At 38.6% G+C, this 14642-nt stretch overlaps 1 protein-coding gene across 1 annotated transcript; it reads right to left on the bottom strand.

Annotated features, from left to right (window-relative positions):
* Positions 1-107: 107 nt before the first annotated feature.
* On the bottom strand, positions 108-14274 carry xpc (xeroderma pigmentosum, complementation group C). Its single transcript, XM_044212385.1, has 14 exons — positions 13953-14274; positions 11424-11705; positions 11163-11259; positions 10120-10204; positions 9845-10002; positions 9510-9630; positions 9297-9386; positions 6954-7835; positions 5622-5782; positions 4681-4762; positions 3660-3791; positions 3244-3413; positions 2014-2107; positions 108-1783 (listed from the first exon to the last, which is right to left on the bottom strand). The coding sequence occupies exons 1-14, from the start codon at positions 14062-14064 to the stop codon at positions 1460-1462; spliced, it is 2790 nt and encodes a 929-aa protein (XP_044068320.1). The 5' UTR covers positions 14065-14274; the 3' UTR covers positions 108-1459.
* Positions 14275-14642: the final 368 nt, after the last annotated feature.

Below are 14642 nucleotides of genomic sequence, written 5' to 3'. Positions count from 1 at the left end.
GAGTCCTGCTATGAACACTGGGTAATCTCTGTCTGAATGTCCCCCAGATCATCATAAGTCAAAAATCCCCTCATGGTCAAATGAGGAAGGAAATGTGAAAACAAAAATAGAATGATAGCCCTGGTAAATTTTTAATTTTTGTTCATTTTAAGATATAACTGTGTTGTAAAAAATGTCCAATAAATATTACAGGAGCAAACATAGATAGCAAAAGTATTCGTCTTGTGAGCTAAGAGATCATTTAACAACTTCTTAACTGCAGTTTTAGTGATTTTCATGTTTAAACCTGAAGAGAAGGGTTACATGGTCCACACGTGCATCTCTGTCAGATAAGAACATCCTACAACCCCAAAACAGTTACATTGACTCAAAAGGGCACAGAAGCAGAGCTAAAAACATGGCTGTTTGTGTTAGGTCCTGAAAATGTGACAACCAGGAGATACAGTTTTCAATTAAAAAACAACAATACAAGTTTCTGTTTTCATATTGTCAGGTGACATGGTGAACAGTCCAGCCAGTAGCAATGGCTGGTTGGGAAAACCCACTTATATGGAATGTGATGAAATGAAACAGCAGCAGGTAGTGGAGAGGCTGTAACAATTAATCGTTTCACAGCTTTTAAGTGTTGGCAGTTTTTCATTTCGATTCAGCCACTACAAGCCATGGGAAATATGTTTATTAGCCTTTATTCTTTGTAGTGTTGTTGGTACATTGGTTCTAGTGTTTACTTGCCATAGACGAAAAGCCATCATTTCAAGTCAGGGAAAGCTGTATGTGCCGTTTCGTGTGGTGAACTGATATGGAAACTATGCCCACCTAGCTCAAACCTGGTCGAGTTTTGGAACACACCAACTGAACATTTGCAAGAGGGCTGAGTATCACAGGTGTCCAGGTAAAATGATGATCAGTGTGTCTTTATGCCATCTTAAACACACATATGACTCTAAGGATACTTCCCTGTTCTCACATTCATGTTGAGTAATAACACGCTTCTGCACAAGAGCACACTAGCAACATCCTCGATTTGATATTCACCATGCATGTTTTCTTCCACTGGCATCTTGGCATGTACTGTATCTGTACAAGTTCTCATACAAAAGCTAACAATACAGCATATGAGCTAATGGGAATATGTACAGTGATGGTGGAGACCGAGCAGGTTTAATGTATGTATTATCACCACTGGAAGAAACAGATCAATCTGCATTTCAGTTCACTACAAAACATTCCTCTCCTTCCATCTTCCTCTCCTGTTATAGCCAAATGTTCTAGTGTTGACCAAACTTGCAAAAATTGATTTCAAATTTGTTCTACCTGAGGCACACTTTATCCTGCTTTCAAGGTATGTGAACATCTTCTAAAGTAAATATCAGGAGCAGTCAGCCAAGTGCTTTTTTGAGAGCAGATGGTAATCAACCTTAATTTAACTAAATCAGAGTGTAGTTTTGGATCTCTGACATCACACTTTCTCAAAGGGGAACAAATGTTTCTCTTGTCCTCTCTTTTCTCGTTTTGTTGTTGTCTTCGTCTTCAGTTTGCTGATTCCCTCCTCTGCTTGTCTGTTCTGGGGCCAGGACACAGCCAGAGTTTCAGACGCAGTCTTAGCTCCAGGACTTCCACCCTCAACAGCCTCCTCATCAGATGAAAGCCCACCGGGCTCCTCTCTGTGAGCAAGGCTTGCCAGTCCCTGGTTCTTCTTGCCATAGCGCTGTTTAAGCTTTTCTCTGATCAGGAGCCCCTTCACCAGCAGAGTCCAGTTGGAGATCGCCCTCTTTTCTTTTTTCTGGAAAGTTGAAGAGAAGAAAAGGTGGTGTGTTGGTGCCAAACAGGTTTTAAATAACTGGGATAGTAACTTTAAAGTAAGCTGGTTCTTAATACTAAGTTCTCATATTCACTGCAAAATTAGTCATGCATGGTCATAGAAAGTTATTAGTTTCTACTCAATAATTCTCAAATAAGTTCAAAATAAAATCGAAAAAAAGAACGAAGTCAGTCACACACACACAAACACACCTCTTTCTCCTTCTGTTTCTGAAGCTCTTGTTCTTCTACCCAGGCTGCTCTGAGAACCTCCTCATGCTCCTCACACACAATGTAACCGTCAGTCCTGAAACACACACACAAGGAAAATATAAATTTTTCCTTATATTTAACATGTTTTCATTACAACTGTATTTGTTTTTCTTTCTTTCTTCAGTAGAAATGTCTATTAACGTCCAGTGAGTAGCTATTACAATGTGCATTCTTTGGATTGTTAAATATAAAAATATTAAATATTCACATCATACTATGCAAATGTTTACAATGAAGTTATTTTACCTGAGAGAACAGAGAAAGAATGAAAAAATGTAAACTTTCCTGAGTACGCAACAGAACTAACAACAATAAACCAAATCTGCTGTAACTGTCCAGCAGTTTTTATATTATGTGTGAATCAAAACAAATTAATGACATGAAAACTTGCTCACTGGGAACAATACAGCTAAAGTTAGAAAGCAACTAATCTAGCTACGATATAAAATAAAACCATACAATTTAAAGATCCCCTCGAGACATGTATTAAAACATACACACAAATAGTCTCCTTGGAACAATAATGTTTTTTTCAACAAAAAAATATATTTCCACATTAAAATCATTAAAAAAGGCATCTACTCCTTTTAGCTCATTAAACATTCCAGAATCTATGAATATGCAAATTTAGTTCATTTCTAAATTTTTCCTGCTAGACACAATATGTCTCCTACTTCACTGTAAAGTCCATTCTCTGTGTATGTGCACTGGCAGCTTCAAGTTTCTACATCACACTTGTATAAGTTGCAAATTGCAACAATAAAGTTTAAAGCCTGGCCGATGTGGGAGTCTGGAGACAGATACGAATGTAAGTATGTGAGAGTAAATAGAAAAAAACAACATAGGCCGATATTTCTTTTCACACAAACATTTAACATAAACATTTTGGCAGTCTTTTCTTAGGATGTTTAATATGAAATAATGATGTAGAAGGGATTATGTGTCGTTATAGGGGTTACAAAACTTCCTATATCAGATAAAAGCAACTGTTAAAATCGCTAACAATAAAAAAAACAAGAATTCAGATACAATGAATACAGTGCACTTGTTAAACGCTGAGACTGGGATGGGACTAAAATCACTGACATGCTCCTGAAGTGATCACATTACCCTACTTCCTTGTGTTTAATTGATCATATCCCAGCTGGAGGTTTCTCAGTGTTGTCTTACACAGCATGTGAGTATCCTCCATGGAAGTCAAAGCCCTTGACCGCAGGGGCGGCATCGATGTTCAGCTTCCTGGCCACGCGGTGCAGGTTGGGCAGCCTGAGGTGAACACAGCCCACCGGTAACATACAGGGCTTAAACAGGTAGACGTTACCGTAGTCGTTACGAGGAACCTGGAGGGAACAGACACAGACAACATGTAAACAATACTGTTGTAAAACTTGGAGCTTTGGTAACTTATGATGTGCATTTGTCATTATTTTTTCATTTATAAGCAAACATTTGAATTCACATTTTCTTCTGAAATTACTGGTTGTTTATGAAATATATATTCAATTTTCTCAGCTGTATCATAATATTTGCTGCTACAGTGAGCCTATTTCCTCACAGTTATCATACTAGTCAACAAAGATGGTTACCTTCCCATCCACAGCTATAGGCGGCTGGTACTCTTCAGTCTGCCATTCTCCAAACAGAGGCAGGTCATTGTCATCCTTCAGCTCAGACATCATCCTGGCCTTACGGGAACGATTAGAGAAGCCCTTCACCATCTAAAAGAGAGTGATACAGTGGCATGATAATACACATTGTCTCATTATGTACTTATTCAGACCATACAACAACCAAACATAGTGGTTTGAGACCTACCACAGTCTCAATAACAGTTGAGGCTGAAAAGCTAATATGTCCTACTGTGTCACAACAGTCTGGACATCTAAAAGCATAAAACCCACGTCTGTGTGTGCCCCCAAGCAATGCCCCCCCCCCCCAGTTTGAGAACAACTGGTCTAATTAGTCCTCACTTGCTGAAATATTAAAGTTGTTCAGTTATGGTTCTTGCTGCAAGAAAACTTGTCACTACCATCAGTTCATTGATCCAATTAAGACCAACTAAGATTTAATAGTATCATTGCTCCCCAAAGTATTCAACACATCTGCACATATGCAACAAAACATCAAACATCAAAAAACAGTTGCTACAAGTTCAGCTGATAATTATGCTGACAACTGACATCAACACATACATTAAATCATTCTTCAAGTCACTGACACTAACCTAGCTTTGCAAAGCCAAAAATTTGGCTTCCACTTTAAATGTGTGGCTGGCTTTGCATGATTTACAAAAACAGTTTTTAATCATACAAGTCATGCAGTCAAGTTTTAGATCCAGGGGCAATACTACCTGTGCTAATTTTCACAGCTCAAATCAACCAGACCTCCTTCACACACCTAATATTAGGAAGCAATCTATAATGAAAGTGTGGTTGTTAACTCTGTTAAAACGGTAGTGGTTGTATGAACATCAGTGGAGTGTTGATGAGAGGAACAGAAATAACATAGAAACAAACAAACTGAAAGAAGAAAACTGATGGATGGAAGAGAGAAAAAAGACAAGAAACAAACAAGAAGAACAGATTTGAGAGAAGTTTTCTCTCTCACCTTGTATGGCTCCTCTCCTAGTCTGACAGTTCGTGCTTCTTTCAGCCATGTGTCTCTGGAGTGGAGGGTGTGCACACAATCCCTAAAGAGAAAGAAGATTTACAGATGATAAGAATAACGAGAAATATTTTATTTATCATACAGAATTCTCATTTGCCTTCAGAATTTAAGGTTTTGCTCATGGCTTGAGCCCAATGCAGACTCAATGTTTTTTGGTTGTATATAAAGATGCATTTTAATTCTAAGTGTGAACAGTGCATAACAAACATCAACAGTAAGACGGTGTAGTCCCTCATTCGTCCAGGAGTGTTCTATCGTAGAAAAGGTTTCAGTCGTAGTCATCTGGACACTGTTTTCAGAATCAAGACGTTTCGGCTCCCATCCGGAAGTCATTCTCAATTGTGAATGACAATTGAGAATGACTTCCGGATGGGAGCCGAAACGTCTTTTTCTACGATAAACATCAACAGTCAACAGCAGATGTGATTTACACCTAGCAAATCACTATCTGCAGGTGAACACCACAGCTTCAAGCACATGACAGTTTAACGAATCAAATAGCACCACCAGGTGGACACTGATGCTCAAAGCCACAATGAATTCAGACATGCAGGTCGACATTAGCTGTGTCCAAATTCAGCGGCCAATTGAAGGCGTGTCTTTCAGAGGATCAGAAGTCCAGACTGAACCTGCTCCTCTTCCCACAATGAGATGGTCTAACCTCCCAGAGACCAAAAGCCACACTGCATTCAGGTGCTTCTTCTCAACTCGTAAATATTTTTTTAGCTTTTGACCAGTACGATGCCCTTAAATGAGCGACAAAGTGGAAACACCAGCGGTAAAGCGGGACAACTTCCATGATGCCCTAGTTTACAGCCCGAGTGGTGAGGTTTTAGTAATTTACTTAAAATTTATTCACGGCTGACTGTTTTACTACTGACCTGGAGTACACCGGCTCTCCTCGACAGTATCCCAGTACTGTGGCTGTTGAAGGGTAGATAGCTTCATATTTTAGCAGGTGTCTCTTTAAGGCATACAGCGGGTGGTTCTTATACTCAGCCACTGAGATTGGCAGGGGTTTGTTCAGCAGCTTGTTCTGGAGCTGGGAACATGGGGAAAACACAGAGAGAAGATGGGTGTTATCAATAAGTATAACGTGTGTGTGTGTTAAACCAGTTGTGAGACAAATAAGAAGCTCCTTGTTCGCAAAGAGGCAGCCTCTTTACTTTTGATGTATTTTACTTTAAATGACTGAGTTCAAATTTTCACTTTCAGTAGGCAAGGAGATCAAATCTTTTCATGCTTTGGATGAGACTATACTGTAGTATAGTCCCCTTTCCCCACTACCTGACTTGACACCCACTCTCAATCTTTTACTACTTAAACAGTAATGAGACTTGCAAGAGACCAGGCATTTGGGAGTTTGGCATATTAGTCAATTTATGAATTAAATGATTTAAACAGACAGTAAAATCATCATGTGTTGATGAGAGATCATCTGTCAGTTTCCAGTACTTCATGCTGATACAACACAATTTTTATTATGTGGTCTGAAAACTCACTAAAGCAATATCACCCAGCTTAAATTATCAGGTTTATTTTTGTTAATTTGCTGTTCAGTGATTTTTAGCTAAACAGTTTTCTATTGTAAACAGGAAAACTACTTTATACTGGTGAAAAACAGTGTGCTATTTTTGTATCATATCTCATATGATCTCTCTTATATCGAAATTTTACTAGTGTCCTACAAATAAATACACAAACATAGTAATTCATTGGCTAAGACAATGGCAATAATCATTTGGCTTATTAGTTGTCTACTATCACATAATAGAATATAAGCTGACATGAAGCACCAGAGCCAGCAGTCTACTGGGCAGGGGAGACATCTGGTGCCCATACCCTCATCACTTAATGCGTAAGTTGACCAGCGGGCCAGTTTCCATAAAACCGCGTTCTTCTTTAGTGTTCCACTCAAGGAATAAAAGGATGGAAAAGGAAACATACACAACTAACACTGTCAACACAACATACTAAATAAAAATATATGAATGGAAATTGTGCCACAGTATTATAAGGGTGTGCAAAACACCTGCAGAACTATCTGAGATTTTTAAAAAAAAGAATAAAACCTATTTCTGAAAGTCTACAAAAAATATTAACAATTTAGAGTATTAAATAAGTTTGAGTTCTTGGAGAAGTACATATGTGTTGGGAGGTTGTATGTATGTGTAAAAAACTAATCTTTGGATCTGTCTGTCTGTCTGTCTCACCTCCTTGTCCTCCGTTACATCCCTCTCGTCCTCGGGTCCCAGGAATGGCTCGAGCGTTTCCTCCCACCAATCTTCATCCACCCGTCTCTTCCTGGACAACGTCATCCAGGTGGGGTCATACTTCCTTCCCAGGTCCTTAACAAACCCGTCCCCGTCCAACGACACCACATACGTCACTGGCGCTGTTGCATTCTGGGAGCAGAGGTGAGGCATCCCGACACCGTGCTCCACATCCACGCAAACCCAGGAAGAGGTTTTTTCCAGATAGACCTCCAACCACTCGTCCGCTCCAGGCCCCTCCTTCTTTTTCCCACTCCTTCGCTTTGTTCCATTGCTTGTCATTCCTTCTCCCTCGTCATGATCTTCCTCCTCTTCCTTCCACTCACGGTCCTCCTCCTTTACCTGTTTTTTATCGCCACCACTCCTTCTCTTCGAAGCTGTGGTATTCTTGCTGTTGGCCACTTTCGTTTTGCTCTTCCCTTTCCCCTTCTTCTTTATAGATTTAGTCCTGCTCTCTGAATCTGCACCGTCCTTCTCACTGGTCGCCTGAAATTCCTCCTCATCGCTAAGCCCCTCCTCCTCATTTTCCCCTTCGCTGTTGCTCTCCTCCTTGTAGCTGACGTTTGAGGCGATGCTGCTGCGTTTTGAGTTCTTTGGCCTCTGCCCTGCTGACGTTATAGCCTTTTCCTCTTCCTCCTCATCCTCCTCCTTTATTTCTTTCTTCTTTGCTTTCTTTCCTCCTCTGTCTCTTTTGGTCTTCAAACCTCCTGCTGGTCTCTTGCTCCCAGGAGAGACCTTCGGCTGAGGGGGGCTGGTCTTGGAGGTTCCCTGGCTTGTGTGGCCATTTCCTGGGGCACTAGCAGATGTTTTAGCCCCTTTGCCCTGGAGAGATATTTAGATTATGTGTGTAAGAACAGAAGACTCTAAAAACCAAATACTAGATAATATTGTGTAATCAGTCTGGAATGGACAGACATATACAGAGGCAATAGTATCTGTACATTTTGTAGAATAACAGAGGGTGTTTTTGTCCTTCCACTGATGAGCTTTGCTAATTGACTCTTGAAATGAAACCACTGAAATGTTAAACAGACATAACTTCTGAAGAGTATTGATTCCCAAGCCAGGGGTACCAGGGGGTATGTGGAAAGATTATGGAGTAGCTCAATTAATTTAAATTAATAGAAATTACAGTTTGATTAAAAAGAAAATACCCATATATGGAGTAAGCTATGACTTCTGAACACTACAGTTGCAATTGCATGAAAACTAGAACTTCAGCAAGCAAGCAGAAAACTGTTGGCTAAAAGTTATTGATAAACCGTTGAAATTGTTAGCTAAAAGTAGCCTAATGGATAAATTGTTAAAATAGTTAGCTAAAAGTAATGGATAAATGGTTGAAGTAGTTAGCTAAAAGTAACGAATAAATGGTTGAAATAGTTAGCTAAAAGTATTGGATAAAAATAGCTAAAAGTATGGATAAACAGTAAAAGTACAAGTAAAGTAAGTTAACGAATACTGTAGATGGTTGAAACGTCAAGCTTCTAATTTATTCCAAGTGGTAGTGGTTTGAATGCAAACTTGACCAAACCAACCTAAACACTAACAGTTCCAACTGTATGAAAAAACTATTGTAACAATATACAATCTATGTAATTAACAGTGTTAAACATCAGTTTAAATCAATTAAATTGTTATTTTCATCTGTAAGGGGCTGTGGGGGTACATCAGACAGGAAAGGTTATTAAGCAACTTAACTGCTGAAAAAAAAAAGAGTCTGAATGATTGCTTCTGAAAAGCTCATTTTCATCTGCAGAGGACACACGCATGTCAAAATGTTAGGTCTGCGTGCACCAAAACTCATAACTTAGCTTCATATATATCTAATTTAAATGATAGACTTTACACACAGATATTTACATTCTCAACTGCAAAAGGGATTACCAGACTTACATACAATATTATAAAAACATTAGTAAATCATCTTTTTTTATCTAATTATTGCACAGATTTTGTATGTTTAGATATGTTTTAGTGATTTCATTTATACACTCCACTTAGTTGATCTTTTTTAAGTTAACCTGTTTAAATGAACCATAGAGATTGATGGATAAACAAACAATGTTCTTACTTACCTTTGGTGTTGATCCACAAATAAGAGTTCACCAATCAGGTAATCAGAGTGTTTTCTTATGACTTTTAGTTGTTGGCCACCATTCTAATAACTTGAGTAGAAGGGTTAAGGGCACGATTCTCTGTACATTAACTGCAGCCCTTGACTAAGTATGGCTGTTGTAATTACATCATTATCCTCTGAGGGGCTCAATAACAGATTGTCAGTACCTTGGCCGATGGGAGTTTGAGAGGAATCGGCTGCAAAGAAAGAACCAATCGGCAGAAGAGCTGCAGAGACCTCAGGACCAACAGGAACAACTGCAGGGAACACAAAACACACAGGAGCATAATTATTTATTCAGCTTATTGTACCTTTGTATGTTCACTCAAAGGCTGTATTTCACTTCATTAAATGGACTAGTCTTATGCCAAAATACCAACATGAGTCATCTCCTGGTGGTTTCTGGCTGACAGACTGGCCAGCCGTCTCTCCAGCAGAGCCCAGGGGTCCGGACGCTCCTCACAGAAAAGACTGGGGTTGAGAGTGAACGTTGCTCTAAACCTGAAAGGGAAGAGAGAGGGAGAGATGAAAATGGAAATAGAATATACAGTGGTGATTACACCAAGTTAATGATAACTGATAAGGTGAGGTTGATGACTCTGGACTCTAAGTCGATTGCCTGTAATCACACTGTTTTACACATTCTGACATAAATAGCTTCAGGTACCACTACACTCGTCATATTTCACATATTTCATATTTCACAAGCACACACCATTTGAGCAGTCCAGAGAGGTAGTTTTGGTCAATGTATTCCTTGGCAACCATGCTGAAGTGGGTGGGCAGCAGTGACAGAGTGATGGCCAGCAGGTCTGGTTCACTGCACAGCCGGTTGCGGAACATCCCACTGGCTATCAGGCACATGAGGTGGACCTGTGAGACCAATCAGAGGTTTGTAATGACCAAAATCCCACTTTGATGACTTAAAATCAGACACAGGATTAGGAAACAGCGATAAGAAGAACAGGTGGGTACAATGTGTGTTTTCACCTTGTGTGTGTCTATCAGCTGGTCCTTCTTGTATCGATTCATCATCCGCCTCAGATATGTCTCAAACTCAGCATGCCTCTTTTGCCTGGCCAATGAAAAATGTTTCTGAATAGCGTATACTCACATACAAATTAGTTTCTCATGGAGTACGTCCACAGAACCTTACGGTGGTGAAAATGCAAAAATTGGTCATAGAAAAGAAAACGTTCTTCAGGCACTGTATGGCAGAACATGAAAAAATGTATCTTAAAAGCCTGAAAAAGCCTACATAAAGACTTATAAAAACCTTTGCTCTGCCTAAGACTACCTGAAGAGCATTTTCTTTTCAAGACTGAAGATGTTTGTCAGAATCAGAATCAGGTTTATTGCCATGTAGGTTTTCACATACAAGGAATTTGCCTTGGTATATTGGTGCATAACAATAAACATTTAAACATTTAAAGAAAGATAAAGCAAGAACTGCAAGTCAAGAAGCATAAATAGAAAATTGACAAAATGTTAAAAAATATGTACAATATGACAATATGTTATTTAAATGAAAGAGCTGTACAGTTTTGTGCATGGATGTGCAAAATATTGACCAGGGAATGTATAAGAATATTTGCAGTGCAAGACAGAATCCAAATTAGCATTGTTAATGCTACCTGGAACTGTATTTAAGACTAAATGGATTTTAATGAAACAAAAATAGGTCATAAACATGATACTTGTCCTTGAATGTAACCAGTGTATGCTCTGAAACTAAAACATATCACAATAAAAAGAAGACATATATTATCATATTATTCTCTCTTTAAGTGTGCATATGATGTAATTTGCCTCAATTAAATATCACCAAATAATTCATCTAATTCATTACATGGATTATAACTACATTTATACTGCCTATATACAGTAAGAGTTTATATTTTTAGCAATTATTTAATATATTTTATTTTTCATTACAATTATTTTGTAAATATAAATAATTAACATTAACACCATTGCATAATAATCTTTCACGTATATTCCGTATATACACACATGCACAAACAGCCACTTACTTTTTTCTGACTTCTGGAGTCTCAATCTCTATCTCAACCGGTTGAGAGGGCAGAACGGGTTCTGGTGGTTCATCTGGACCCAGCAGCTCAGCCAGCTCTGATCAACACAGACACACTTAATGATTTTGTCACTTCTGTTTCCCACTTTCCTCCCAACATGCCATACCCCTTGTGAAAATAATATTCTCACCTTAAAAATTGCTGGAAATGTACTATCAAACACACCAAGCTAACACTGTTTTCTGCTGATCCCTCACTTACCTTCCACTTCCTCCCAATCATCCGCATCTTCCTCACTGTCCTCCTCCTCTTGTTCTTTTTCTGTTTTCTTGGTGTTCACTGTAATTGCAGGTGCTGCTGAGGTCACCATGTCAAAGTCGTCTTCACTGTCAGTCTCCTCCTCCTTCACTGATGACTGGAAGTATTTACTGGTTTGGACAGAACTGGTGGTTGTGGATGAGGTGGAAGCGGTGTTCCCTGCTGCTCGTTTTGTGGAGAAACGTGGTTTGAGTTTGACCTTCCTCTCGAGCTTCTCCTCTTCCTCTGTAATGCCATTACATGGAAGGTCAGACAGAAAGAAATGGTTTTATGCTGCTGTGTTTAAGTAATGATTAAGACAAGGGTGGCTGTGGCTCAGGAGGTAGTGCGGATCACAGGGCTGATCACAGGGTTGGCGGTTCGATTCCTCAGCTCTTCCTATCCACATGTCGAAGTGACCTTGGGCAAGACACTGAACCCCAAATTGCTCCTAATGGTTGGCCAGCACCCTGCGTGGTAGCTCGCTACCATCAGTGTGTGAGTGTGTGCGTGAATGGGTGAATGAGTGGCAAAAACCTTGTAGAGGGTTTTGGATAAAAGTGCTATATAAATGCAGCCTTTAAGACTGAGTAGGATACAGGTTGGTTTTCAGTCTTCTACTTCTCACTTTTTCTTGCCTTATATAGTTGATATCCTTGTAATTTAAAGCTGCTATATTTAGCATCAATGAATCTTCTCAATTACATAGAAGTATAATCACCCTAAACATCATAGACCATCTTGCCTCTATATGCCTCTGCACTGCATTTTATATTGAGACACGGGGTAATATTTAACAATAAATTTGTATTTAAAAAGTGGTGCTGTTTTTGTCCATAGAAACTGTACCTAAAGCTCTTTTCTGGTGAGAGGCCACAGGAAAATATCATTTTCTACAAGATTAAAACAATCACGAGTAAACACTAATTAAAAGAAATCAAACAGAACAATGGTGGTGGTTGAGGTCCTCCTCACAACAGGAAGCAGAGTGGTTTATGTGAATTATTGTCGCAGTTTATGGAAAACTTGTCATGAAACATGAAAGGCATAAAAAGGCATGAAACACAGGCTACCAATCATTTCAACCATAGTCTAATTTGTCTATAGTAAATACAGGCTGGTATCAATAATACACTACAAAGAGCACATTTGAGGTAATGCTGCTGCTGCACATACTGTGTGTTTTCTGAATAAAGTACAGCAATGCCTAAATGTGCATTTAAAACTGTGACAAGAGCAGAGAGACTGATACAGAAATACTTAAATTAAGACAAAACAGCAAAATGAGAGAGATAGACAGACCAAGCTGGATTAAGATACACAAATGTAACATGTAGTTACTGATGGCTGAGAATGATGAATTTATGCGTATCCATGCAATACATATGCATATGTACAGTATGGTGCACGCTTTACACATACACACACTCAGGACAGAAATGGTACCCTGGTCCCATACTTATGGAGCAACAGTTTTTCACACAACATGTTTGATGTTTTGATGAAGTGGAGCACAGATGTGTATCTGGGCCAGCAGATCCACTCCAGTAACCATCCACATCACCCGTACATGCACCTGCACTCTGGTTACTTGAAAAGTATCTTTTTGGTGGAAAACAATAATAAAACATCCATATGTATAAACACAAATCATACATATGGCAACACTAAAAATTTATTTTTGACAGCACTTACAAAGATGAACACCACATATTAAGGTCATAATAAGAATGGGGAATCCTCTTCAAATACACTGAATCATTGCTCTCTAGGGCTGGACAGTAATTCAATATCATCTATCAACTTTTAATAGAATCATATTGTGATGATATATTCACGTCATGTTATCATTTCACAAAATGTTGTTGTCCAAATTAATGATTACAAACAAACTATAGTTATAAACCAGACAAAATTAGTTATTGAATGTTTTGTTTTGTATGTGTGAAGGGTTTTGTCAGATGTAATGTATGACAAGTGACAACAAAACAAAGCTTATTATTTTCTTATGTATAAATATACTGGAAAAGTATCTCAGTTTAATATAGCTGATGTTGCGGTCATTGATCTGTATCACTGAACCTACATCACCAACATAAGTTATATTGGTGATGTACGTTCCACAATTTCATGCAGTGATAACTCTAATCAGCACTGACAATCAGCTATAATTCATAACTTTACAATCATCAATCTAATATGATGCATTTAGCAGGATACATGTGTACTCTTCCTTAAATAAAAAGTAACTTTATTTTATCCATAAGCTCAGGATTACATAGACACCTCTACTGTTGTAACAAGCAAACTGACCCTCCTTACTTAACAATCGGAGTTATTCCCATACAGATAAACACTACTTAGCAAGTTAAATGTGGTTTTCCCACTCATTTTTTGGAGGCAAACTTCATACACCCAGCAAACGGGGGTCATGGGGTTAAATTTATATAGCGGGATAGATCACAGTGATGCATCAGTCCTGACTTTCCATACCTGCATCTTTCTTCCTCGTTCTTGCTTTTGCTCCGCTGCTCTTTGCCTTCAGCACCTGCTTCAGTTTCTTTGTATCGGTCTCTGTCAATCCACACTCTCTCCGCTTTGCCATGCTGTTTCCGTCTTTTCTCAAACTGTTCTAAATCAAAATTTCTTTCTTTCTTTAAATGTTTTTGGCAAAACTAGACCGGCAGAAGTCCTTCAGCTCTCCACATGGTGTTGTGTAAGTGCAGAGGAAAAGCAGTTATACAACATTTCACTTAGCAGCTTTCATAACACAAGAGACTGCACTCTGGTTGTTTTGACTCTGACGTCACGTCCGCTCCAACTTCCTCTTTTCCTTCGCCGCTAATATCACAATAGCGCCATGTGGCCCAAATTGCCGTTTTTTTATATATATATATATATATATATATATATATATATATATATATATATATATATATATATATATATATATATATATAAAAATTGTGGCGTGGTGTCAACGATGTAATACCCCATTTTGGACACCGAGGAGTGATGCTGTGCTATATGTGAGGCTTAACTAAAACAAGTCACGTGATGTGTTTAAGAGTGGCCATTATGGAAGTTTTTTGGCCACTTTATTCAATTGGTAATGCATTTTGCAATTGGTAATTCAGTGTGCAATTTGGTCATGCAATTTGAAAATGCATTTTGCAATTGGCA

The sequence above is a fragment of the Siniperca chuatsi genome, linkage group LG10 (assembly GCF_020085105.1).
Source record: "Siniperca chuatsi isolate FFG_IHB_CAS linkage group LG10, ASM2008510v1, whole genome shotgun sequence".
Classification (NCBI taxonomy): Eukaryota; Metazoa; Chordata; class Actinopteri; order Centrarchiformes; family Sinipercidae; genus Siniperca; species Siniperca chuatsi.
This window is presented reverse-complemented; position numbering and strand designations above follow the sequence as displayed.

Excerpts from the sequence above, each read along its gene's own strand:
- xpc (XM_044212385.1), bottom strand. The coding sequence starts at position 14,064 with ATGGCAAAGCGGAGAGAGTGTGGATTGACAGAGACCGATACAAAGAAA. Across the intron at positions 11,260-11,423 it reads TGATTGGGAGGAAGTGGAAG|AGCTGGCTGAGCTGCTGGGT; the intron begins GTAAGTGAGGGA and ends TGTGTTGATCAG. Across the intron at positions 3,792-4,680 it reads TAGGAGAGGAGCCATACAAG|ATGGTGAAGGGCTTCTCTAA; the intron begins GTGAGAGAGAAA and ends ACTCTCTTTTAG.